This window comes from Elaeis guineensis, chromosome 4 (assembly GCF_000442705.2).
Source record: "Elaeis guineensis isolate ETL-2024a chromosome 4, EG11, whole genome shotgun sequence".
Lineage (NCBI taxonomy): Eukaryota > Viridiplantae > Streptophyta > Magnoliopsida > Arecales > Arecaceae > Elaeis > Elaeis guineensis.
The window spans coordinates 53,542,008-53,567,971 of record NC_025996.2 but is presented as its reverse complement, the minus strand read 5'-3'; the positions used below and the strand labels follow the sequence as shown (position 1 = coordinate 53,567,971).

Here is a 25,964-nt window from a genome sequence, read left to right as displayed (position 1 = left end):
GGGTCTTGGAGAGTGGACGTAGGTGCAAGAGGCACCGAGCCACTATACATCGGTTGTGTTTGTGATTCTATTCTTCTCTCTTATTCTCCTTACACTTATATTTCTGCACTCATCATCACTTCACTAATTTTTCAAAACAGCATATTATTTGTCTAAATTTTGAAAAACCCAATTCACCCCCTTCTTGGGTTGTTTCTACTGGGCAACAAAAAATATCCAGATAGCAGTTATTATTAGCAATGATTAAGCTAGATGACTCAAGCAATAGAATTGGATGCCAGTATCTAACTGTTAGATCATGTTAATCCCAAATACTTAGAATATGGATTGGGTCATTCTGTTATGTATTGGATCACCTTAATTCCTAAAAAATTATATGATCCTTGCTTTCTATCTTTTCTTCCCCCCTCTATTTCTTCTTTTACATTCCATGTTTATAACTTGTATTCTTGTATCTAGGGTTGGAAGTGGGCCGGGCTGGGCCAGGCCACACCCATGCCCGAGCCCAGCCCCAAACTTTTTTCAAGCTTCAAGCTAGCTTAGGCTCGAAAGTTTTTGAAAAACTCATGCCCAAGCCCGAGCCCAGCCCGAACCCGATTAGGCCAACCCATTCTAATTTTCAGCAACACCGGCTCTTTTCCATTTTAAAAAAATTTAAAAAAATATATCTAAGTCCTAACCCTAACCCTAACCCTAACCCATCTGGCCATCTCCCTCCCTAGAGATGAGTACGTATGGGAGAGATCCACAGGACGGGCCACTAGAGATATCAAATGCAGACTCGATGACGGATGACGACCAGAGCCAAAATCTAGATTTGGACCGGGCAGCGCTATCGACGTCATCGCAACCGCTAGATGAGACGCAACAAAGCTAGCTCCTAGCCAGGCCAGGGGATTAGGGGAAGAAGATGAAGTATGTCGACCTTGGATGTCTCATCGTCAGTCGGAAGCTCTTCATCAAGACCGTGGGCACCATTATCACCACCATTGCACTCGCCAGGTTCATCACTCTCATTCACTATCCCCCCCCAACCACCCCAAGCCGCTGTCGGACCACTACACCGTCTCCCTCCACAAGGCCCTCATGTTCTTCAACACCCAGTGATGTAAGCCGAACCTTCTCCGATCTGCCCTAAAAACCTTCCCTTCTCCTAATGCATGCAGTCCCCTTTACAAAATTTATCAAGATTGGATTTTGATAGGTCAAATGAGATAAAGATCGGACTTTGATGTGATTTTTAGTGTTTTTCCTATAGCTAGATGGCTTCCCAAGCACACATGTCTTGGGAAGGACGGCATCTCCAACACGTCCTACAGGAGAAGCCTCGTCGAAGGCTTCTACGACGTCGGAGATGCTATCAAGTTCAACTTCCCAACCTACTTCGCCATGACCATGCTAAGCTGGAGCGTGATTGACTACAGTGCCAAGTATGAAGCCACAGGCTAGCTCAACCATGTCAAGGAGATCATCAAGTGGGGCACCGATTACCTCCTCATGACCTTCAACAACTCATGAGTCATGACTCAGACCCATCCAAAATGGCTAAATCCTTGGGCTCGGGCCGGATATTTGAGCTATTGATCCGGTTGAAATTCAGGCTTGGGTCGGACTGGGCTCAAGCCTGGGCCAAAGATATAATCAAGTCCGGCTCAAAGACAAACGGGCTCCATAATTAGGCCCAAGCCCGATCTGAACTATTTCTGGCCTAACCCGAAGTCTAACCCAAAGTCGGCCAGCCCAAAGATCCCAGTTCCAGCCCTTCTTGTATCGTGTTGCGCTGACACAAGTACTCCAAGGGAAAACAGGGTTAACTTGACTATGTAAGCATAAAACGATATTGCACTTATGTGCCCAAGGTGTATGAAGAGAAGGCAATATCCAATATCCAAATATGACATTCAAACTTGGGACATAATTCAAGCTAGCAAGCCACCAATATCAAGGAGATTGATAGGTTTGGTGTCTCCATGAAGTTGCATATATAGTTGCAGGACCACCACCTTCCTGCAACAGCAACTCTGCAGGAAAATAATAGCCTTCAAGTTCACTTGCCATCATCACTCCAGTAGTCATCTGATATATTAACAAACGTTATGTTTAGAGATGTCTTTTTGACAATAATGGTTGATAGTTGACTTAGAAAGACATGAAAATGTCATGGCAAAATAAAGTTACAACCTGATGTGATGGACTAGTTCAGCTTCAGTTGATTTTAATCACAAACTCATGGCAGTATTCATATATTTTCTTGTAGTTCCCAAAATGGCTTTCGTACTTAGGTGTAGGGTGAGCAAAAACCGAACCTGAACCAATCAAACCGGTGAAACCGAACCAAACCGCAGGTTTGGTTGGGTTTAAAATTTTATTCGATTTGGTTTGGTTGGTTTTTGACATATAAAAAACAGATTTGGATTGGTTCAGGTTTGTCAGTAAATAAAACCATTCTCAAATCGAACCGGACCAGCTTTAATAAAATGACATCATTTTGATTAGGGTGTTATTTATATTGGAGTATTAATATATTAGAAAATAATTCTGGATTTATGATGTTGTTTATGAATTTGGTTTTGTGTTGATTAGCCTTAAACCCTAGTGACTTACTAGATTGTTTATTTTTTTTGTAATGTGTTGGAGATATTTATCTTAATCCTTAATGATGGTGTTTGTTTAAGAATTCATTTTGTTGAGTGACAATATCTTATGTCAATTTAAATCATTTTACTTGATAAATTCTTTTGGTGGTACTCTTATGTGAAAAGAAAACAAGTCTTCATGAATCACAAAAAATAATAATAATAATAATATAAATCGATAAACCAAACCAAATCAGATGTTTAAATCATGTTGGTTTGGTTTGGTTTCAATCTTCTATTGATCTGATTTCGTTTCTAGAAATGTCAAACCGTTTAGGACTGGTTTGGCTTAGGTTTGAGCATGAAACCGGTCTAAACCGGACCATGCTCACCCGTACTCGGTGACAAGTTTCTTAGACACAGATCCTCTTCTTTGAAATCAGAAACTAAATTAATCCTGAAAGAGCACTACAGGAAGCTGATCAAACATCCAACTAAAAATCTGAGTTCTTCCTGTCACTAAAATGATGGCTGTGACAGCTTGCATACCATCAACAATGTTAGTTCTGTCAGTTCCTGTCTATGCAGGCTAACTATGTTAAGATTAAAGATGACATAATCTTGGCTATTGGCAAGATTAAGTGAATAAATGCCTTGTTGACAAAGTTGCTGATATTCGGTACACATAGGAGTGGAGCCACCCTTTTTTTTTCCCACATGCAGGTGGGGGGATCACATTTTTGCAGACTATCCATCGTGGATCATATGCCCTGCTTATGAAGCATTTGCCTTAAGGTTCCACTGGACATAAATCTCAAAACTTTCCTGATAGTTGTCAAGGAAAGTAAGTGCTCCAACTATATATATATACATATGATTTTGATCATGATTGTAGATTGTGTCCATATATGTCACACAAGTGTAATATCAATGCGTACTCCTTTATTATATCTAGAATTTTCAAGATGTCAGTCTAATATCTTTAATAGAATGAAAAGCACTTCAAATGAAAGGGATATTGAGACAATGAAGGAAAAAGAGAAAAAAGACTGAAATTTTGAAACTTTCAATTGACTGTTAAAACAACACCATAGCTCTCTCTGTGTAGAACAATGAACTAGTATAATGATGACAGCTTGCTTTAAAATGTACCTTGCCCCCCCGAGAATTAATCCTGGCTCCACCCTAGTTGCCAATGACCTCTTAGGTTCTCACTTCAAACCATGGATGCAAAAACTTCCAAAATGGGATAATATTGTCAGTATTGTACATTACAGTGCCAAATCAGCAACCAATATCAAGACACCCAAATAATCTGCACCAGTATGTACCGGTTGTATCAGCCTGTTCTGGTGTGGATGGGTGCATAACAACATACCATACCAATCAGTATTTTTTTTATTCTTTTTAATGTTTTCAGTCTTGATGCATACGGTAAGTACCAACACCATACCAATACTGCAATGTTCCAATGGAAAAATGATGCGGGGTTTGGCACCGATATTCAAAACCTTCATACCAAGTTGTAAGGAAGAATTCAAGAAGAATTCCCAAATCAACTTGCTTCAAGCAAAACAGCAAGTTAAATATCTAGAAAGTGGAGAAAAAACTATCACAAGCTATGTGATTCCAAAAGTGTTATTCGTTTAATAACGGACCTATAATCTAATAAACATTTGACAATTAAAGAATGTTTTGTGATGAATAATCGACCTAGGGAACAGAAAAATTATCTCAACTCTAAATTTCATAAAAAATTGTGGTATTAACAAGTAATCTAAAATTAGAACCCGTACTACTGCATTTAAGGAAGATATCACTTTATTTTCAGAAATCAAATGACAGTAGTTTGAACATCGAAAAGTTCATTAATAGATGATTATATTAATATCTCCATGTGCACATCCCTTAGCAAACATAGAAAACTAAATGGTTTATAAAGGTGAAGTTGAAAAATATGGAACAAGTTCTGTTGGCTACATTTTTTGTCACATAAAAACTGATTATTTCCTTCTTTACTGAATCATATTTGAATCTAATTTTTAAGCTCATAATATTTTCCCTAGAATTGAATGTGATTCTATAAACCAGCTCCAAAAAGGAATATGATACTGTACATCAAAAACTGCCTTCTTCTCTCATCATCAAGACTGTTTTAGAACAAGGTTTGTCATACCATGCCAAACCGGCCGGTATACCCAGATCGTACCGGACCGATAGAAAACCGGCATGATTCGGCCGGTAAATTCAGTACACCGGTGGTATGGAAAGAAAAAAGAGAGAGTGAGAAAGAGAGAGAGAGGAGGAGAGGGAGGGAGGGAGCCGCCAGAGGCCGATGGTGGTCGGCTGCGGCCGTCGGAGGGCTTTTGAGCCCCGTATCGCCCGATAGGGCTTTCAAGAAAGTGAGAAAGAGAGAGAGCGCTCGGAGGGGGAGGGACCTACCGGACGGACGGCGCCTCCATCGCGAGGCCTCCGGTGGCTGGCGAGCCGACGGTCTGAGGGCGGTCGAGTGGGGCTCCGCCTCTTTTTTCGAAACAGACGGTCGTCTGTTTCGATTTTTTTTTTTTTTTGTTTTAAACTCAAGAAGTCGGCAATGCAGTTGTGGACTTAAGAATTTTTTTAAAAAAAAACAAATCGTAAAGCCTGCAAACTATTTGCCGGCTTCACTTAAAACTATGTTTTTTAAAAAAACTCGCGAAATAGGGGCAACGCCTCTGTTTCGCGCCCGCGGCGCCGCACGCTTGGACTGTGCTGTCCGGTGGCCCCGCCGGCTCCTTCCCCTCCTTTCTTCCTCCTCTCTCTCTATTTCTCTCTCTTTCTCTCTTTTTCTTCTTCCGGTTCGGGTCCACCTGCCTTCGTTGGTTCTGTACAGTACGAAACCGTACCGAACTATACCGCCGATCGGTCGATACGGCCAAGGGTACCAGTTCAGCATACTTTGTTTTAGAAGGACTATTCCTTGGTTAAAGAGATTGTATTGCATAATCAATAAGCTAATTTCCTTCCTACCATCAGACCTTCTAGATTTTATGGGAGGCCTCTCCCTTGGCACAGTTGCCTTGGTCATTGCTTCATGGCATAAGTTGGGAGTCAATTCTAAAGCCCTCTAGTCAAGAATAATTGTGTTGAATTCTCAGAAGCCAGCTCCATATAGATGGGAAGAAGCTTGTAGGGCAGGTTACAATTATGGTGTTTGTTATCAAGTTCGCCAATGAACTGAAAATTATCAATTGATTCAACATATAAATCACCTGCAATTTTGTTAACCGAGACTGAGAAGAAGTTAGGAATTGTTTATGCTGTTCCATCAAATCAGCAATAGCATCCTCATCACTAACAGATAAGATTTCCTGCCCAGCTGATGAAATGTGGCCCCTCTGTTTACAACATCGAAATAAATGAACAAAACATTACACATAAGAATGCAGCAGTCAGCACGTGCTCTTTGAAGATAATAGCCAAAGAGACCTTAAAAGCACATCCATCTACAAAACAAGAAAAGGGGATAGGCATTGGATATATACAAAGAAGAATCAGTATTCCTCATAAAACAACAGAAAGTAAATTTTTGGATTCATATTTTGAGAGAGTTAATTGCACTAGCAACATCGATCCCAAAGACACATTGAGCAAAATACAAAATATAAAGCTTGAGACAGCTACATGGATGCCTAACCTCATCATGGTAGGAACCGGTTTATATCACCACATATTGCAACCAAAATATGCTGCAGGATGGCGGGGTTGCAGAGGATGGGAGGCATGGAATGAGATCCGAAAGCACTAGTGTATCTTATTATGTCATGCTGCCACATCTCACTCAACCCCCATCCACTGTTTAGGGAACATATAGATCAAAATATAACAGGATATGACTTTATAATCCCATGAATAGCTAATAAATAATAGAAAAATGATAGCAAGCAAACCAGGAGGCTGCTTCACTGCAAGAGCACCTGAATCAGTTTCATTAGCTAGTAACTGTGAGTTGAGGCCGTGATCAGTGATGAGGAGAAAGTCGCCATATTTCTTAGTTCAATTACATGTATCATGGGATGGTCTAATTATGAACTTCAAAGGTGCAACAATGCTCAAATAGGGACTCGATGGTGCCAATATTGCTCTATGTAGATGCATGTGGAAAAACCATTCAAGGGGGTACTATTAATGTGATGGTGGTTAGAGGAAGATCACAAGAGAAAGGACCTGGCATTACATAATCAAGATCCAAATCTAGATATGAGAGCAAGATGATGTTATTGTCATAGGACTATAGTCACATCAAATAAGTATGACTATAGAAACAACAAAAGAATGGTGCATTAGATGTTAAAATCTTTGGCAATTCTCCAACTGGCAAAAGCATCGTATTGGCAGCTCTTATGAAGAATGGTAACATGTGGGCTCTTAGATTGGAGGCATGGTATCATTGTGGCCACAGCTCAATGGACTCCCAATAGAGCAAGGTGCTAGGTTAGAGGGCAAGCTCTCAATGGTGTGGTAATGTGGTGACTCATGAAAGAAGAACAGAATCTTGCAAGAATGTAGTGAAGCATGGCTCTTCAAGAGTAGCATCGCATGGCACCTGCAAGAGTGAGTCAAGTGATGAAGCATAGGCTAGAGCAGTAACATGTGCACTCAAAAAGGGTAATAAGGTGCAAGGCTTGTTAGTTGTGGAAAAAAGTCGAGCAGAAGTCAACATGATAACAGCAAATGCAAAGGGGAGGTTTAAGAAAATCGCATGTCATGATTAATCCCACATCAAGCAAATAGTGTGAGTAGGATGGACCAATATGTCTTTGGGCAGGAACCCGAGTGGTGTAAGATTTTATGTCAATTCTGACAATGAATATTAAGTCGTCCTAAGTTGGGCTCTCCAACTCCATAACAAAGTAAACGTCTTCCCCTAGTAACAAGGTATATGATGCCAACTATCTTATTCTTTTTTATGGAAGGGTGGGGACACGCAATGCTTCTTGAACTGCAGCAATAGTGAACAATATCCATATCTAAAGAAAGGAGGGAAACCAGTAACAGACCTAATTTTAGTTTTCTACATCACAATTGTTTTTAACCAAGTAAATGACTAAAATTTCTCCTTTTTCTTTTGGAAAGATGCTCTTTTCCTTCTATGCATATACGTTTTACCAAATAATAGAAAACTGAAGATTGAAAGATACAATCCAAGGCAAAAATTTATTAGTACAGAAATGAAGACAATCTATAACAATATTTTAGTCTTGAAAAAAATACACATGAATAAATAATGTCACAAAAACCAAAAAAGAAAAGAATGAAAACCTTGAAAGGATTTATATTTGAAAATTGAAGTAAAACTTGAATTAATTGTATAAAACTTAAGATGTTCCACCAGATGTTTAGTAAACAAGATTCAAAATCTTATTATGTAGAGAGGATGTTAGAAGGATCATTACATTGAAAAATCAAAACATTGAGGATGAATGCCATACCGAAGTCAAATTAATGCTACCAGTAGATATATTTTGAGAAGAATTACTGCTTGTGGGACCTTCATAACTAGGAGATTTTTCCCTCCTTTCCCAAGTCATGACTAGTGATTGTGTTCTTCCTGTACAGTTTTCGGAATTAATGTACAGTGCCAAAACGTATCTTCCACATTTTAATTAATACGAACATAAATTTACCTCCTTCCAGAACTTCCATGGAGTTTGCTTCCCTTGGTTTAATTAATCTAGGATCATCTATTACAAGAAAAGAAAATTAGTCTTTTTTATTCAATTATGTAGTTGTTAAAGACAATCTAAAAAATGTGGAGCAAATTATGACTTAAATGTCAACTCTCTTCCTTAAAGAACTCAATATTCCTACATGCAATTGCAGGACCCCATAGTAGAGGGATTTTCTACTACAAGACCATGCAGCATATGTCATACAAGGACCAAAATGCAGGCTGGCACAGACTTGACCATACTGTGCAGGCCTAGACCAACACATTGCAGGCAGCACGCAAATGCATGTTTGCCAGCACACATCCATCTGGGCCAGTGAATGCCAAGCAGTAGCACAACACAGCACCAACACAATAAGAAAACTTGTCATGATCTATTAATAAGTCGATATATGGCACTTGCGTTGAAAATATTAAATAGGTGAAGAGAAACTCTGGAAACCAAAATATATGGTAAGAAGTACATGTTTTCAACCAAGTACAAATAAATCAGTGAAAGTGATGGCATTATTACTGTGAACAATATATGAGTTGCTGAAAGCAGAAAATACTAGAATGGTCACATCATGCACAAACAAAGTACAGATGGTGTTATAAGCAGAGGTTGAGAGCTTTGTTGAAGGGTTCAAAAAGTGATTTAAGAAAAAAAAGACATGACAGTAATCAGATGAGGATTTCTAGCATACAATTAAAAAAAATAGTTCAGTAGAATGAATGAAATTCAAGAATGTACTATTTCAAAGATCAAAACAGAGTTCTGCCAAGAACAGATTCGACAATATAGCGTCCATGAGCATGGCATCAAATAGAACAAAAATTGACAAAAGCCACAGTTAGGAATGACATGTTAAAACCACAACATAGGCAAAAATTATTTAACCCCTAGCTGTAAGAAAGTCAACCTTGATGCAACATTAAAAGGACTTTTTCATGAGGGATGTATGAGACATATATAAAGACCGAAAAAGGTAGTCTATGAGCATCCTGAAAAATTTGTTAAGATAACATTTGCAACTCCAGTTTGTGGCCCTAGACCCATCAATAGAAGCACAAACTAAAAAGAAAGCAGGTGTTGTGATAGGAGGACAGGCAAATAGTCAAGCAAGAATCTATTGAAAGAAATATTTACAATCAGATAACATATTTTGGTAATTCTGAGGATCTTAACTCACTATTTTGAAACAAGTAACTCGGTTGAGGATCCACTGATAGGTTTTCTTCAGCCTTCCCAGCCTTAGTTATTTGAACATTTTCCAGGTTCCTTTTTCCAGCAGATGTGTGATCAAAGCCATTGATAGGAGGATGGAGATTGCAGTCTACATTTTCATTTGATTCAGTGCTCTTATTGCCCATGGATCTATATCGAAATCGTACATTTGCTCTCTCTGAATCAAATCTGTTATTTGAAAATTTGTGTAAATCAGTCACCTTTGACTGAGTAGTTCTGGTGATGACAAACACATTGCTGACATGTTTTCGACGATCAAGAGTCAATCCTATGCTTGAGTTGGTTTTGGGGACATGTACCACATCATCCATTTCTTTTCTAGAGTCAGCAGCCACATCAGCTCTTAAGCTAGTTCTGGGGACAATGACAGGCACCACATCAGACTTGTTAATGTTCTGAAAATTGGTTGTTCCATCGAACTTTGATGAACTTGTCTTTAACACTGCAGTGCCTGGTGCTGTAGCTGAATTTGTTGCAGCCATTTTCAGCGCAGAGCTTAATCCAGTTCTTTGGGGAATACCAGGGGGAATTCCTGGAGCTACAAGTTCAGAGAATTATTAAAAAAAAAGAATCATTAAAAAACATCATGCTTAGCTACCAAAAAAAACATCATGCTTAAAGGATTTAAATAAACTTTAAAACAAACCAAAGTGAAAGATAGACGTGCAATCGAGCCTAGCCGAGCTGAATAGCTAGAAGCTCCAATTCGACTCGATTCAAAATACTCAGACTCGAAACTCATCTCGAGATCGATCGAGCCTTAATATCCCAAGCTCGAGCTTTACTCAATGAAAAATAGGCTAAACTCGAAATCAAGGAATGCCGTACAGGGTCGAACCGTCTCGGCGGAGAACCGAGATGGTTCCGGCATAGAAAACAGCACATGCCGGTGCCGGAGAAGAAAAGAGAGAAAACAAGAAAACGAGAGGAAGAGAAAGAGAGAGGAAGAAAAAGAGGGAGGGAGGTCTGCCAGAGGGGCCATCGGAGGGCCTCCGACGGGCCGTCGTGGCCGTCGGTGGCGTAAACGCCTCCTGCGGCTCCGTGGCGTGAAACAGGGACGATCCGCCCCTGTTTCTCATTTTTTTAAAAAAAATATTTTTTTAAATGAAGCCAACATAGGGTTTGCCGGCTTCACTTAAGTGATGCCGGCAAACCCAGTGCCGGCTTCATTTTAAAAAATATTTTTTTAAAAAAAATACGAAAATAGGGCGGATCGCCCCTGTTTCACGCCGCGGAGCCGCAGGGGCCGTAAATGCCGTCTGCGGGCTACGGCGGCCCGTCGGAGGCCCTCCGACGGCCCCTCCGACGGACCCCCCTCCCTCTTTTTCTTTCTTCCTCCCTCTCTCTCTCTCTCTCTCTTTTTCTTCTCCAATTCGGCTCCGTTTTTCTTCGTCGGTTTGCCTCGGTTCGGAATGGAACGGAGGCATGCCGAACCATACCGCCGGCCAGCCGATCCGGCCACCGGTACTGGTTCCACAGACCTTGCTCGAAATCGACTCGACTCAACTCGAATATTAACTAAGCCATACTTGAGCCAAGTCCGAGCTTGAAATCGAGACTAAGCTTACTAATAATATATATATTAATATATATATATGTTATAAATAAAAATAATATTATTCAAAATATATATAAATTCAAATAGGTCTGCAAGCTTTCGAGCCAATATCCCACTACTTGAGCTCAATAATAAATGAGTCAAGTTGAGCTTGGACTCGGGTCGAGCTCAAGTAGCTCTCGAGCAACTCGACTTGTTTGCACCCCAAGTGAAAGAACAAAGAACAGAACATACAAATTAAAGGTTTGGTCCCCTTAACTACAGTTTCTGAAACCAATAACCTTCCCATGGTAGTCTTGATACTGTTTACTGAATCTTGTGAAATGGATAACCTTCCCATACTGGTCTTTATATTGCTGTCAATCTTCAGCGACTGATTACTGGTGGTATCGGAGTTTGATTCTGAATGGCCATTTAATCTAACAACACCGGACCCTGCATAAGGCTCAACCTGCTGCAATTCATAATGCAGCATCATACATCATAAGTTACTTTTAAAGATTAAACATATATTCTTCAGCATGACAAAATCTAGAACATGTATATACTTTTATAAAGAAAATATTTGGACCATACCGAAGGTCAGCAACCCATACTCCAACATAATATTGGTTATAAGAGCATCCAAGAAGTTTCCTCTCATGGACATTCAGATCTGACAATCTAGACCATCCCACCTCCACTACATCATGACATCTTATTGGCTCCCAAGATAAAACCTGGAGCAAAATTAGTTTCCCTATTTGACAAAGAGTAGAATATTCTACTTAATAGCAAGCTCGATGCAAGGAAACTCACCTTCAGGCTTTCATGCAATCCACAAAATAGAGTTTCCCCATCAGGGTTAAAAGTCATGGAATGCACACTGCTGGTCTGTAATTGAAGCAAGAAGGTCAATAATCTGTGAAGTTCAAACTAATTAGAAATCACAATGTCTAAGCAACAAGCTGAGATCCTGATAGAGACATCATGAATAATGTTCTAGCCCAATTTACATTCAGTGTTTTCTATCAAAACACTAAACTAGCAGTGCCATGTCCATGGCTGTTATAAAATGGTCCAACTGAAAAAGAATAATGGAAGAACTATCAAAACATCACAATTAGATATGACCAATAACAAAAAACAAAGCAAAAGGAGGATGCTAATCTATTGATGAAATTTTGATAATTTATTCAGTATTAATTTTCAGATAATTTGAAGAAAAATAGTGGATTCGGTCTATTGTGGTCTTCATAGGCAATACCTTACTAGTCTAAGAGAGATTGGATCCACGGTCTTGGGTCCCAGATACTCCATTTTTAAGCTGTTTGGAAGTGTAGACACATTTAGCACTTGGACCTGGCACTATACAGTATACAACATGATACGACTGTTCTACTGATGTCAACAAGAAATGTCTGACATAGGATATACTAAACCAAGGTATTCCTTGCCTGCCTAAACTGGCCGGTACACCCCGTACCGAACCGAACTGGCGGGGAATCGGTCCGGTTCAGGCCTAAAATTTAGGAAATGATCCGAACCGCACCAAATCAGTCAGTTCAGTATGGTTCACATGCAAACTGTCGAGACCAGACGGTATGACTCGATTCGGCTCGGTTCACATCCGAACCGAGCCGTACCGACCACGTGGGGGTGTGAGAGTCCTGTTGGGTAGGGGGGCTACGGCCATCAATTATTGGTGCCTTGGTGGCTTGGCTCTGCCTTTCGAATGAAAGGTAGAGACGCAAAGAGCCAGAAGCTCCTAGACTCTAACGACAGATGCGAACAAAGTCCAAAAAAAAAAGAAAGATTTCCAAAAATTTTCTACAACTTCTTTGAAGAGACGACATATTTCGACCAGAAGTAAGCTAATCCATCATTCTGTCACAAAATATTTTATTTTTCATTTTTTTGGCTAAAAAATGATAAGTAGAAAAATAAGAGAAAATTATGCCAAAATTTATGATTTTGGTATGATTTCATTACATATTGTTAGATCATTGATGATCTACATGATGACACTAAAATCATTAATTTTTGTTAATTATTTTTTTTAATATATATATTTTTTGCAATAAAAATTATTTTAAAAACTTAAATCCAAAAAAAAACTGTAACCTCAAAATATTGTTTAGGACAATTCAAGCTATTTTAGTATAAATTTTATGTTTGATTGTGAAGATTTTGATGCATGTTATGCATAGTAGCCTATGCTTATGCTTAATTTTGAACAAAATAAAAAAAATAAATAGCATCTAATGCATGTTAATGGACTTAGAAAAATATATGTAGCATCCATGACATGTTTTTACTTGGATCTACCTCAAATATTTTTTTAAATTTTTAAAATTTAAAAATAATTTTTAATTATTTAAATAATAAAAATATGTATGTAACCAATTAAAAAATATAAAATTAGTAATATATTTTAGCTAATTCAGAAATATTATTTGAAGAACATAACATTTTTTTGAATTTATGAGATTTAAAATTATCATTAAAAATTTAAAAATTTATATATAAATAAAAATTATGAGAGATTAAAATATGAAACATATTAATCAGATGTATTTTTTGAAGTTTAAAAAATAATTTTTTTTATGATGAAAAAATATAACTTTTTTTTATAATTATTAACTGTCGTGTTTTGTGAAATTTGCAGAAATGAGTAAGGAGCCAGAGCATGACATTGACCGGGAGCATGACAAGATGCTTTCGGCTCGACATCATTGGAGAGCAAATGGTACAGCACATTCAAGGAATGAGGGGTGACTAGGTTGAAGCAGCATTTGGCTGGTGGTTATCCTGAGTAGCCATGCGTCGAAAATACCCACAAGAGGTCCGACAGCTTATGAAGTACTTCATTGATTCTAAAGCAACGAAGGAGAGGACAAAGCAGAAGAGGGCAGAAGTGGACGTCGAGTTGGAGAGCCACCTTTCTATCATTCCAAAGAGTCAGAGGCCTCCACTCCAGATGATGAGGAGACAAATTGACTATCATTCAAACGAGTCTGGATGATCAGTACCAGCTAAAGGAGATGATCAAATATAGAGAGCAATTTGGACCGTCATTCTATGAATCGAGATCCGCTCTTCAACCATTGGGGGAGAGTCCGAGTTTAGGGACCACCTCTATCAGGGAGCCAGTCAGTAAAGATAGGCATAGTATTTCATCGATGCTGGAGGCTTTCGATGGTAGGAGAAAGTCCTTCAGAACATTCCAGTAGGAGCCACCATCCATGATTTGGATCCGATTTTTTTAGTAAGGATTCAAAACAGTAGAGGTTGACACTATGTTGAAGAAAGATAAGAAGGATATATCGCAAGCTATTGGATCATGATTTCATTTCAGCTACATTCCAGCGAATGCAGTGGATAATACTTATTATCGGTCTGCCATTTCAACCATACAGGATGCCGACTCCGATGTAGATCCCTCAGCACTTAGAGATATCTATGGTCAGCTTCTTAATAGTAATAAGGAAGATTTAGAAAGATGGATTTCTTCTTACAAGAATAAATGGCACGTATACAGACTGACGGTGATATAAATGGTTGGACCAGTCCTACTAGATGAAATATCATCAATTTTTTGATATCTTGTGATGAAAAAATATTTTTTTATAAATCAATTGATGTTCAGATAGGGTGCACGATGCGCATACATCTTTGGACTGATGGAGGTGGTGGTTGATTCAATAGGAGAGTAGAATGTCGTGATGGTCATCACAGATAATGAGCCGCAATATAAGGCCACCGATGAGTTGTTGGAGCGACGATCGCATTTTACTGGACACCATGTGCTGCATATTGCATTGACCTTATGTTGATGGTTATTGGGAAGCTTCGTAGAGTGCAGCGAGCAGTGGACTCAGTCCAGTCTATTACTAGATTTATTTACAATCATACATGGGTCCTATCATTGATCTGAAAAATACTGGAGGAGAGATCTTGAGATCGGATGTCACACAGTTTACTACAAACTACATAGCATTTGATAGCTTCTACAGAAGAAAGCAGTCTTACGTCAGATATTTGTCAGTGTCGAGTGATAGGAGCGCAGATATGTGAGGGCCAGCACTAATGAAAGTCATGTGGAGAACTTGGTGATCAGCCAGTCATTCTGCAATAGACTGATAGGATGGTGAAGGTTATCCAACCATTATATAAGGTGCTTCATAACATGGACAGTAAAGATATCTCTAGATGGGCTTCTTGCTTCACATGATGGAGAGGGTAAAGAAACAGATTAGTGAGATAGATCCGAAACATGCCCAGAAATACATCAACATCATTGAGCGCCGTTGGGATATCAGATGGATAGAGATTTGCATTAATTGGTAAGCACGAATTCAAAATCATCTGAAAATTTTTCTTTTCTTGTACTTGTATAAGTCTACTTAATCATTTGTGGAATTTATTTTCAACTTACTATTTGAATTCGAGATTTCAGTACACCATATCTGAGATAGATATGGATAATGAGCTTCTCACTACTCTCCATAATATGATATATAAGATGGTGCCGATCCAAAAATTGCATCTATATGTTTGCAAGAGATATGTTAGGCCAATTAAAATGCGAGCATTTAACTTAATTCAGTTTGTAATCAATAATATATTTATTAATTTAATAAATATATTTTTATAGATGAAATAGTTTAGAGAGGGGATAGATAGCTTTAAAGTCTCATCTACTTCATAAGCAAAAAATAAAGATAAATCAGATAAATTATATATCAATACTGAGGATTTATTGACATTACATGCCTACAATTTCATGAAATCTAATATGTAATTTTTTTTAATATTTTTGCAGTTAAATGATGGATTCATTTTGGACAATCCGCACAAAATTTGAAAAGTGTGGCCATTCGCATTCTTTTAAACAGTCTTCTCTAGTAGGTGTGAGCGCAATTGATCGACTATCATCCTTATCTACAGCAAATAGAGAAACCGTCTGACACAGAAGCACCTCAATAATCTTGTATATGCACACTATAATTTGAGATTGAGACTAAAATGCATCCAAGATGAAGTACAGCTGAAGTACATGGATCTGATGATAAATGATTATGCCATTGATAACAAGAATCTAATGATTGGATGGCTTGCAGGCCAGTAGCAAGAGCTAGAACTTGATGAGCCGGATCCCCTCCATGACCAACCAGTGTGATAGCTCGAGAGATAAGGATGGATCCAGGGCAATGGGCAGATACAAATATTCCATATAGATTCCTGCTGATCAGCCATAGTCTGAGGGATCACAGGAGAGTCATTTATCACGTGACTCCATGTCGAGACATCCTCCCAGCTGTTTGAGTGAGAAATATTGAAACGAGATCGGTCATCTCAAGCAGGAAGACATCCCAGATACAGCAAAATCAGTCATAAGGGACACTGTGGGAGCTCGAAAAGATAGTTGCAGTATCTTCGAAAGTGCAGGAGTCAGCTGACTCAGATTCGAAGACCAACGACAGTGAGAGCGATGATAGTAGTTATGGATCTGATGATAAGGAAGAACTGAAGGACACGAGACTACTATTCATAAGATGCTGCTGCAGGCTAGTATTCGATTCACCGATAAGTCCCAATTTATCCATGCCACACAAGATAGGGACCACGGTGCACAAGTTAATAGACCTTGCAAGGATACGATTTATATAGGTGACGGTCTTCCAGAGGTCATCCAGCACATGATACAACTGCAGATGATCTTGCACATGGAGTAGGATCTATAGATGTATCTGGATCATCCTTGCATTATAGATCCTATCACCCGCAGACAGCTTATGATCCATATGGATATGGTGTATCCGAAATATCGTCTTCCAGTGGCTACTATCCTATGCAGTCCAAACATCTTACGGATCGAATTTTGCTATTGACATATTTGGATGGACCCTCCACAGCTATATCATCATCCCGAAGATACCTCTTTGAGTCAGAATTTAAGCGAGAGATCTGAGATGTCTTACAATCAGAGAGGATACCTTATGAGATGAATATTCAGGAGTATGATGCTACTTGATTAGAGGGATGGACTGATGTTCTTTCGGAGTATGCGGATGATCATGATATCTACGAGCGTCATAGACACTCGATGAGAGATTAATCAATAGAGATCTTGAGGTTAGTATATTATTCCTTATAATTTATACTTTAGATGTATTTAATGCGTTATTTTAGACTTCTTTTATTTTTTTGATGATAAAATTGTTATATAACATAAATAAACATTACTTTGGATATAAAATTATTTAAAAATTAATTAAAATTATTTGAAATCAAAATCAACTAAAAAAATTTAAAAAAAAATTATGGTGTATCGATATAAAATCGATACACCACACCATATCGACACTCGATACGGTATGATACCCGATACCATACCATATCGATCAGAAATCGTATGGATCTCAATACGATTTCTGAAACCTTGTGCCAAACCATTCCAAACCTGCTGGTTTAGGATGTACCGAACCGAATCAGCAAAGAATAGGAATGGTTTGGCCAATCAAAATGGTTCAACCCATTATAAATTAAAATCCACCCAACCTCGACCCTCCAACTGCGTTCGGATCTCTCTCCCTCTTCTTCGAACCCCAGCCAATGTTCTTACCCTCGAGCAATGCCAATGCCGACAATGATGTCATCCTCCTTCAAGCATTCGAATCAGTACGCCTCTCTCCCTCTTTCTCCCCTTTGTGTTCTCTGTCCCCTGGTTCTCCTAGGGTTGGGGTTAGGTTTTCTCCCTCTCACCCCTCCTCTCCCAATCATTCCTCTCTAGCAAACCTCGACTCAGCATGGTATATACTGGTACTGCACTGAAGTGGTAGCACATCCATATGGACCTCGGTACTGATCTAGTGAACCTTTGACACTTGGCACTATTTTCTTGACTATCATGCAAGGGACTCTTAATTTTGTGTGTTGGACACTTTCAATGGAGCATCATGAAAGTTCAATGGAGGCCCCTTATATTTTTTTAATATAAAGTTATCAAGTATATGGACACTTCAAGTATCATTATGTTTTTGATATGAAGGCATCATGGTTATATGTAGACTTTAAGCGAAATGTCATTGTGCTTAATTTAGTCTCAAGGTTAGTTATCAAAGTATCTAAATACATCTTAAGTAACTCTAAGTAAATCTAGTGAATCAATTAAATGACTTGCAAACTCATAGATGTGCCACTAAATATGCATACACATATATACACACATATATGCACATATATAGACGTAGTGTTTGCTGTACCGCCTGGTATGGGGCTATGGTATGGTAGATGCATATATCTATGCATACATAAAATATAAAGTGCCAATAATTTCTGCCAAGAGGCAACCACAGCCCTTAAATTTAGCTCCAAACATCATGACATGTTCATCCTATCCTAATCTCAAAACACTGTGACCATTAACTCCATAAACTAATCATAGTCGGTCTCATTATTGAGTGCCTTATTGCATCCTTAAGATATGCTCAGAGTCAACACCAACAATCACGATGACTCCCTATGCCCTTCACCTCCCAACAGCTGGAGGTCAATAATAGCATGGCCCTGCAAACCGGTGTTGGAACCTTCTTCTAACACCATCTTTGGGAACCTCTTGCGTGTCCTACCACCTCTCGGTCCTTGAATGAATACAATAGCATAGCCCCCATCAACAAGTGTTGCAACCCTCCTCCAACACCAACTTTGGAAACCTTATCACTTTACAAGCTCGATTTACAGATAGGTTCGTGCATTTGTGAGGGTTTTTTTCACTTCTAGCCTTGGTGGAGTCTTCCAAATACAAAAAACTTACACTGGGATTTCTGCAACTGCTTAGTGAGTTCAGGATAGAGTATTTAAGGCACCACTAAAGAAGAGTCTGGTTGTACCAAAAAAAAAAAGAAGAGTCTGGTTACTTTCTCTCTCTCTTTCTCCACCCCCTCTTTCAGTCATGAGTTTGCTCCAGCGATGGACATCTGACGATCAAATTCCTCCCTCTGTCTACTCGTATAATAGAGTAGTCTTAAATCAACAAACAGCCCTCACAAATATTTGGGTCTGAATGTAACACAGCAATGGGAGCAAATCTTCTGTTGGATAAATTGTTGGTTTGGATAATCTTGGACTACTGGTGCATCAATCTAACAGCAAGGGATGTTTCATAGAATGGCTAAGTAAAATATAAGGTACTAAATAATTCCAGTCAACAGATTTATCAAAGATTAGTTGCACTAAATGAGTTCATGTTAGTGAACCTGAATTTTTGTCAATCCTAAGAACCATGTAACTGGATGCTAGTGACACCACCGCAAATACCACTAGTTCTTATATGCATGAGTTCATAAACATCATGCCATGAATATCCGAAATAAGTTCTAAGATACATGCGAACAACAGCTGTACCAAGGTTTGCCGAATCAATCCAAACAAGGCGGTTTGGGGCATGCCGAACCATAGTAACAGCTAACCATGTAGTTCGGACATTCGATTTAGAACACCGGCAAAAACGAAGTGAGCGAGAAGGAAAGAGAGGAAAAGAGAGGGAGGGAGGAGGGAAGAAGAGAAAAGGCCAAAGGTGGCCAGCAGTGCCCACGAGGCTATCAGAGGGCCATCAAGGCCCAAGGGGCTCCGCAATCCTGCGCAAGATGCGAAAAGAGAGAGAGGGGAAGGGAGGGAGAGAAGGGAAGGGAAGGCAGCAGGACGGCCACCAAAGGGTGGCGAGAGACCATCGAAGAGCTGCCAGGTGGCCGCCATGGCCACCAAATGGCCCAAAAACTCCCCATGGTCGCGCAGGTTCGAAACAGGGGGCGACGCCCCTTTTCATCGCGGTTTGCCTTCACTATTTATCAGTCTTTTTAAAAAAAGCTGATGAAACAAGAGCTAAGTGAAGCTGGCAAACCCATTGTCAGCTTCACGATTTATCGACTTTTAAAAAAGTCGATGAAATAGGGGCATTGCTCCTGTTTCGAACTCGTGGCAACCACGAGAAGATTTTAGTGGTCCGGCATCCACGGCTACCTCCTTGCCGCCATCCCCTCCCTCCTCTTCCCTCCCTTCCGCTCTCTCTATCTCTCTTTGCTCTCATTTTCTCTCAAGAGGACTGCAAAGCTCAATAGGCCTCCGCGGCCTCTATGGCCCTCTACTAGCCACTGCCTGCATCTCTGCCAACCTCTCTTTCCTTCCCTCCCTCTCTCTTTCTCTCTATTTTCCTCCCCGGTTCATCCTTCATTTCCATGTCGATTCGGATCTAGTATGGTCTGATATAGGGGCATACCGATTGTACCGTCAGCCGATTGACATAGGGTCCAATTCTAAGTCGGCAATCCTTGGGCTGTACGAATTCAATTACGTAAAAAAATGGCTGTATAAATTAATAACTAGTTTCCATTAATTGCTAGCTATAAAGAAACAGACATTTAAGATTTAAGATCTCAAAGTGTATATTTAAAGACAGGTCAAATACAAAAGCTGGATTACTATAACTGTGACTTTATTTGTTATTGTTGTTGATTGAGAGTCTACAAGCTTACATTTAAGACATGTGGATGTGAAAATTTGATTTAGATGTAGTAACTCCAAGTAGCTATTGTTATTTTTGTTATGGAGTTCTCTTGTTTAAGGTCATATGTTTAGCAATTGCTTTCAAGAACCAACATATTTTTTTTCTCATTTAGAACCATCATGTTGTAGCATGTTTTAATTAAAACTTCTTGGGTCACTTGAAATTAAAATAAAAAATAACATAAGAATCTAAATTCACATGAGTGCAGTTGAATTGCTGCCCCAAGGATTGGACAATAAAATGGGTCAGTGTCCTGGTCGAGTTTCGGAGCATTGGGGCCATGGGTGTAGGAAGAGGTTAGCTAGGGATATCTCAGGAATTAAAAAGCAGCAAATGTTGGTACTTATATCCAATTTTTAGGATTGTGTTATCATTTTTTTTTTTAGAAACCCATTCATATCAAGGTGGAAAAAGAATAGAATCAAACATTTCACTTATTTTTCCATAATATTGCCTATAGTTGTGATAATAGATATTAATTATTTTGATGAAGGAAATGGTATCAGCTTGTAGCTTTCATTTCATATTATTCAAATTATCCAAGTCCTAATTAAAGTATTGGTAAATTTTACTTTCATGGTCGAAGAACTTTCAAGAATGACTTATTGTAATATGGGTGTGCATCAGAGCATTGAGAGTAAGCTTCATATTGTAATATGATATTATGAAATGACATACAAGTCATAATACATAACTTTACACCTATATTATAATTAAATTCTTATATTATTTATTTAATAAAATTATATCCTGAATTAAAATAGGACAATGCTATGATAATATTGTAGTATACAATTATGAAATGTGGTACTTGTACAGTACATTGATATTATTAAGCTAATTAATAATTTAATACTGTGATAATACAATTATGATGTTATCAATATAACACCTACATTAATAACAGTTTAAATATGTTATGATAATATTTGGCATTATTAATAACTTATAAAAGAGGCCATTGCTTGGTGCCATAGAAAAAGACTTGGGTTGACAAGTGCAATGGTGCAGGTTCAAGTCCTAGGGCAGCCTTTTTGTGCAAAAAAATGCCAAAGGTTAGATCTGTCCCCAGTCTATCCCATCCCTCCAGGACCCTGGACTGTTGGACCATAACTAGGTATAGCCTTTTTCACTAATAACCTGTAGCAACATAAAATAAAAAAAGATATATCACATTGATTTATATAACATTATAATAGCACACTATCATAATATTTGTGTAGTATTATAGCAATATGATAACATTGTATTTTATAAGGACTTTGTACTTTGATATACAATTAAAATATTAATAAATAATGATATTACAATAAAGTAAAACCCATGAAGCAAACCACAATCTGTAGAAATCAGTTTGATGGTAGACAAAGCAACTTTATGGTTGCTGAAATTGATGATAAGATAACAACAAGAATAAAACACTAAAGAACAATAATCTTCACTCAGAGTCCAAACAGAAATTTTCAAAAATTGATGCACAAAATTCTGCTTTAAAGATAAGTGCTACCTCAGGTCCTGATGACCCAATCATCTCAAAAGTTTCAAGATCCCAAAATTTAACAGTTTTGTCAGCTGAACCTGTAAAGTTTTTCAAAATACATAATAGAAAAAATTATTAGTTGCAAAAGTAAAAGCATAAATAATCTGAGAAACGAATATCTATAGGTAAGAATTTTATTCTTGAGTATAATAAGACCTAGTTTTGTAACGACTTTAGTGTATCATTGGAAGTTTGATTTGTGAACAAACTACAGCTCTTGTACTGAAAAAACACACCAAAAGACCAACTCAAAGTGCAGTGGGTATGCATCTGACAAACGATGATACGAATAATGCTCTGTATATAAGATTACAAGTATATAATGCCAAACAACAGTGCATGCAGAGTATCAACTATATAGCAATGGTGATTTCACAAGTCAAATTTGGGCAGTAATGAATAAACATACTAAACTACCCAACAAATCCAACTAAGCAAATAAAGATTAATGTTATTATGCTAAGAAATTAGTAAACAAAACACGCAACACCCTCCTCTCTCCCTCCTGCCTTCCTTTTCTAATATCTCCCCCTTCCCCCTCTCTCCTCTCTGAAAGAGAGGCAAAAGAGCCTACCCTCTAGGATTTCATTGACCAAAATGTATAGAGTACAAGATGTACACATATGGCAACATAGGCCAATGTTTTATGGCAACATATGCCACTAATAATATAGCAATAATACCATAAGAACCTCCACTAATAATACAGCAATAATACCATAAGAACTTCCACTATATATAGAAAGAAATATGCAATACTAAATATATCCTAACATCCCCCCGCAAGCTGAGCATCCTTGGCATGGAGGCGAAGATTGGTGCGCAAAATTGAAAACCAAGAAGTAGACAAAGGTTTGGTGAAGATGTCAGCAAGTTGTTTGTCAAAAAAAAATATGGACCACATCCAAATGACCCGATTGAACTTTCTCCTGCAAGAAGTGATGATCAAGTTCAATGTGCTTCATACAGGCATGTAAAACAGGATTTGCAGTAAGGTATGTTGTGCTAAGATTATCATAATAGATGCGAATAGAGTGCCATAAGGAGATGCAAAGATCACGAAGTAGACGACGAATCCAAACAGTCTTGGCTAGTGTGTCGGCTTCAAATCAATACTCCACTTCAGAACTAGAGTGAGAAATAGTAGGCTGCTTCTTAACGACCACGAGATAAAATTAGGTCCAAAAAATATGCAATACTCGAAGTGGACCATTGTGTATCTAGACAATTAGCCCAATCAGCATCTGAAAAAGCAATGAGTGATGGATTCAGACAACGGGAGATGAAAATGCCATAGGATAGTGTCCCACGAATGTACCGGAGAAGAAGTTTAATAGCTTGTATATGTGTCTCGCGAGGAGCATGGAGATATTGAGCAACCGTATTAATAGCATATGAGATATTAGGTCTTGTGAAAGTAAGATATTGCAAAGCACCAACTATTTGACGATAGGTAAAGGGATCTTCAAGAAGATGCCCTTCATGAGTCGAGAGACGAACACTGGGAGAGAGAGAGAGTAGCAACCGGCTTACTTGTGAGAAAACCATGATGTTCAAGTAGTTGACGCATGTATTTCTGTTGAGTCAGATGAAGATCAGATGGTGAGCTAGTGACTTCAATGCCTAAAAAATAATGTAGAGACCCCAAGTCCTTCATCGCAAACTCTCATTGTAAAATGTCTGTAAAAGCTTCTAAAAGAGATAAGGAGCTTCCAGTAATAATGATATTATCGACATACAGAAGAAGAATGAGAGTGCCAGAAGAGGAGTAACAAATAAACATGGAGGGATCTGCAATACTTCCAATAAAACCAATCTCAGAAAGAAAGGAAGTAAAGTACTGAAATCAAGCCCAAGGTGCCTGCTTGAGTCCATAGATGGCTTTCCATAGGTGGCAACATGATGAGGAAGAGAAGAGTCCACAAAATCAGGTGGTTGTTTCATATAGACTTCTTTAGAAAGAACACCATGAAGAAAGGCATTCTTCACATCAAGTTGCCGAAGCGGCCACCTAGAAGAGAAAGCTATAGAAATAACAATGTGAATAGTAGTCGGCTTGACGATCGATGAAAAAATTTTTGCAAAATCAATATCCTATTGCTGTTTGTAGCCCTGAGCCACAAGCGAAGCCTTGAGAAGCTCAAGAGAACCATCTACCTTCTATTTAACCTTGTACACCCATTTGCAGCCAATGAGATTGATGATAGAGGAACAAGATCCCAAGTAGAGTTAGTCAATATGGCATCAAATTCCTCGGTCATAGCTACATGCCAACCTGCATCTTGAAAAGCCTCGGCAAAAGAATTAGGCTCGATGGGAAGAGAAGAACTCTTAGAAGTGAGGAAGGAGGTAGACTCAGTCATATCTTTTGTCATGGACTAGGTGAGCATAGAGTGTGTATGAGAAGGTGGAGGGGAAACAATAGGTGAGATAAATAAAAAAGATGCTGAAACTGATAGGTCTACAGTAGGTGGAGTGGAAAGGAGAGGTTCAGAAGGTGTAGGAGCAAGGTTGGTTGTAGTGGTGGGTGCAACAGCCCTAGAGGTTGTTCGTCTAGTATAGATTCGGAGCTCTTTCTGACCAGCTGCAATGGTATGGTTCTCATCTCTAACCTATATGGCATCATGATTCAAGTTGGTCGTAAACTAAGTTAACGACTCAGAGGTTGGTGAAACAAACAAAGTGGACCAATTGGTACAAGAAGTGCTAGGATCATCAATAGTAAAAATATAGATAAAATTGATATGAGAAAGTGCATCAATAGTAGGACTCTCACCCAATAAAGAAAGATTAGAAAGAAAATTTTGAAACATGTGAAAAATCTGAAATAGTAGAATCAGTTGCGGAAGATATAGAAAATTTGGAGAGAAGGATATGGAAAAACTATTTCAACAAAGGTAACATGACTAGAAATGAGAATTTTCCAGTGCTTGGATATGGCAACGAAACCCTTTATACTTATCTGAGAGTCCCAAGAATACACAAGGGAGTGATCAGGGAGAGAGCTTATATTTGACAATATCCTGTAGATCAGGATAACACAAGCATCCAAAAACTTTTACTAGTTGTAAGTCAGAAGGGACAATCATGCAAAGCATTATATGGCAATTTTTCATTCAAAACAACAAGCGAAGGAGTACGATTTACAAGAAAAACGACAGTTTGTAGGTCCTCTGCCCAAAAGCGAGAAGATATGCAAGCTTGAAAAAGAAGACTCCGAATAACATTGGATAAATGACTATGTTTCCTCTTAGCAACATCATTTTGTTGTGGTGTATGAGGACACGAGAATCTCTGAATAATCCCACTCTGTGAACACAGAATAGAGAATTTTTCATTTACATACTCCTTATCGTTGTCAGATTGAAAAATTTTAATGTTGCGATGATAAATATTTTCAATCATTGCTTTAAACTCTAAAAATTTTCTAAAAACCTCGTGTTTAAATTTTAAGAGGTAAATCCAAAAATAACGGGAGTAATCATCCACAAATATGACACAATATTTATATCAAAAAATAGAGGAAACAGGTGCCTGCCATACATCAGAATGCATAAGTTGAAAAGGAAAAATAGATTTTAATTCAGAATCAAGAAAAAAAAGTTTGACATGTTTTTCCATATTGCATGCATTGCAAACAGATAATTTGAGTTCAGAATGACTATCAAAAACAACTTTATTTTTTGTAATAAATTTAGAAAGAACTGTAAGACTGGGATGACCTAACCATCTATGTCAAATATCTTCACTAAATCTAAATGCAACAAAGACCGACCACTGCTTATTCCATATACTTGCAACTCTA

General features: G+C 38.4%; 1 protein-coding gene across 5 annotated transcripts in view; it reads right to left on the bottom strand.

Annotated features, from left to right (window-relative positions):
* The window catches only part of LOC105042829 (katanin p80 WD40 repeat-containing subunit B1 homolog KTN80.3), a 54,867-nt gene that overhangs the window by 15,283 nt on the left and 13,620 nt on the right, over positions 1-25,964 (bottom strand). For 3 of the 5 annotated variants that reach the window (XM_073256557.1, XM_073256558.1, XM_073256560.1), the window contains 6 exons: positions 22,127-22,197; positions 11,307-11,526; positions 9,459-10,052; positions 8,243-8,299; positions 8,048-8,166; positions 5,828-5,953 (listed from right to left, as the gene is read on the bottom strand). In XM_073256557.1, coding sequence (XP_073112658.1) covers positions 5,828-5,953; positions 8,048-8,166; positions 8,243-8,299; positions 9,459-10,052; positions 11,307-11,526; positions 22,127-22,197 — 1,187 coding nt within the window. Of the gene's footprint in view, positions 1-5,827; positions 5,954-8,047; positions 8,167-8,242; positions 8,300-9,458; positions 10,053-11,306; positions 11,527-11,620; positions 11,792-11,870; positions 11,946-22,126; positions 22,198-25,964 lie in introns of all 5 variants that reach the window. The other 2 variants (XM_073256561.1, XM_073256559.1) reach the window with 2 other exon arrangements.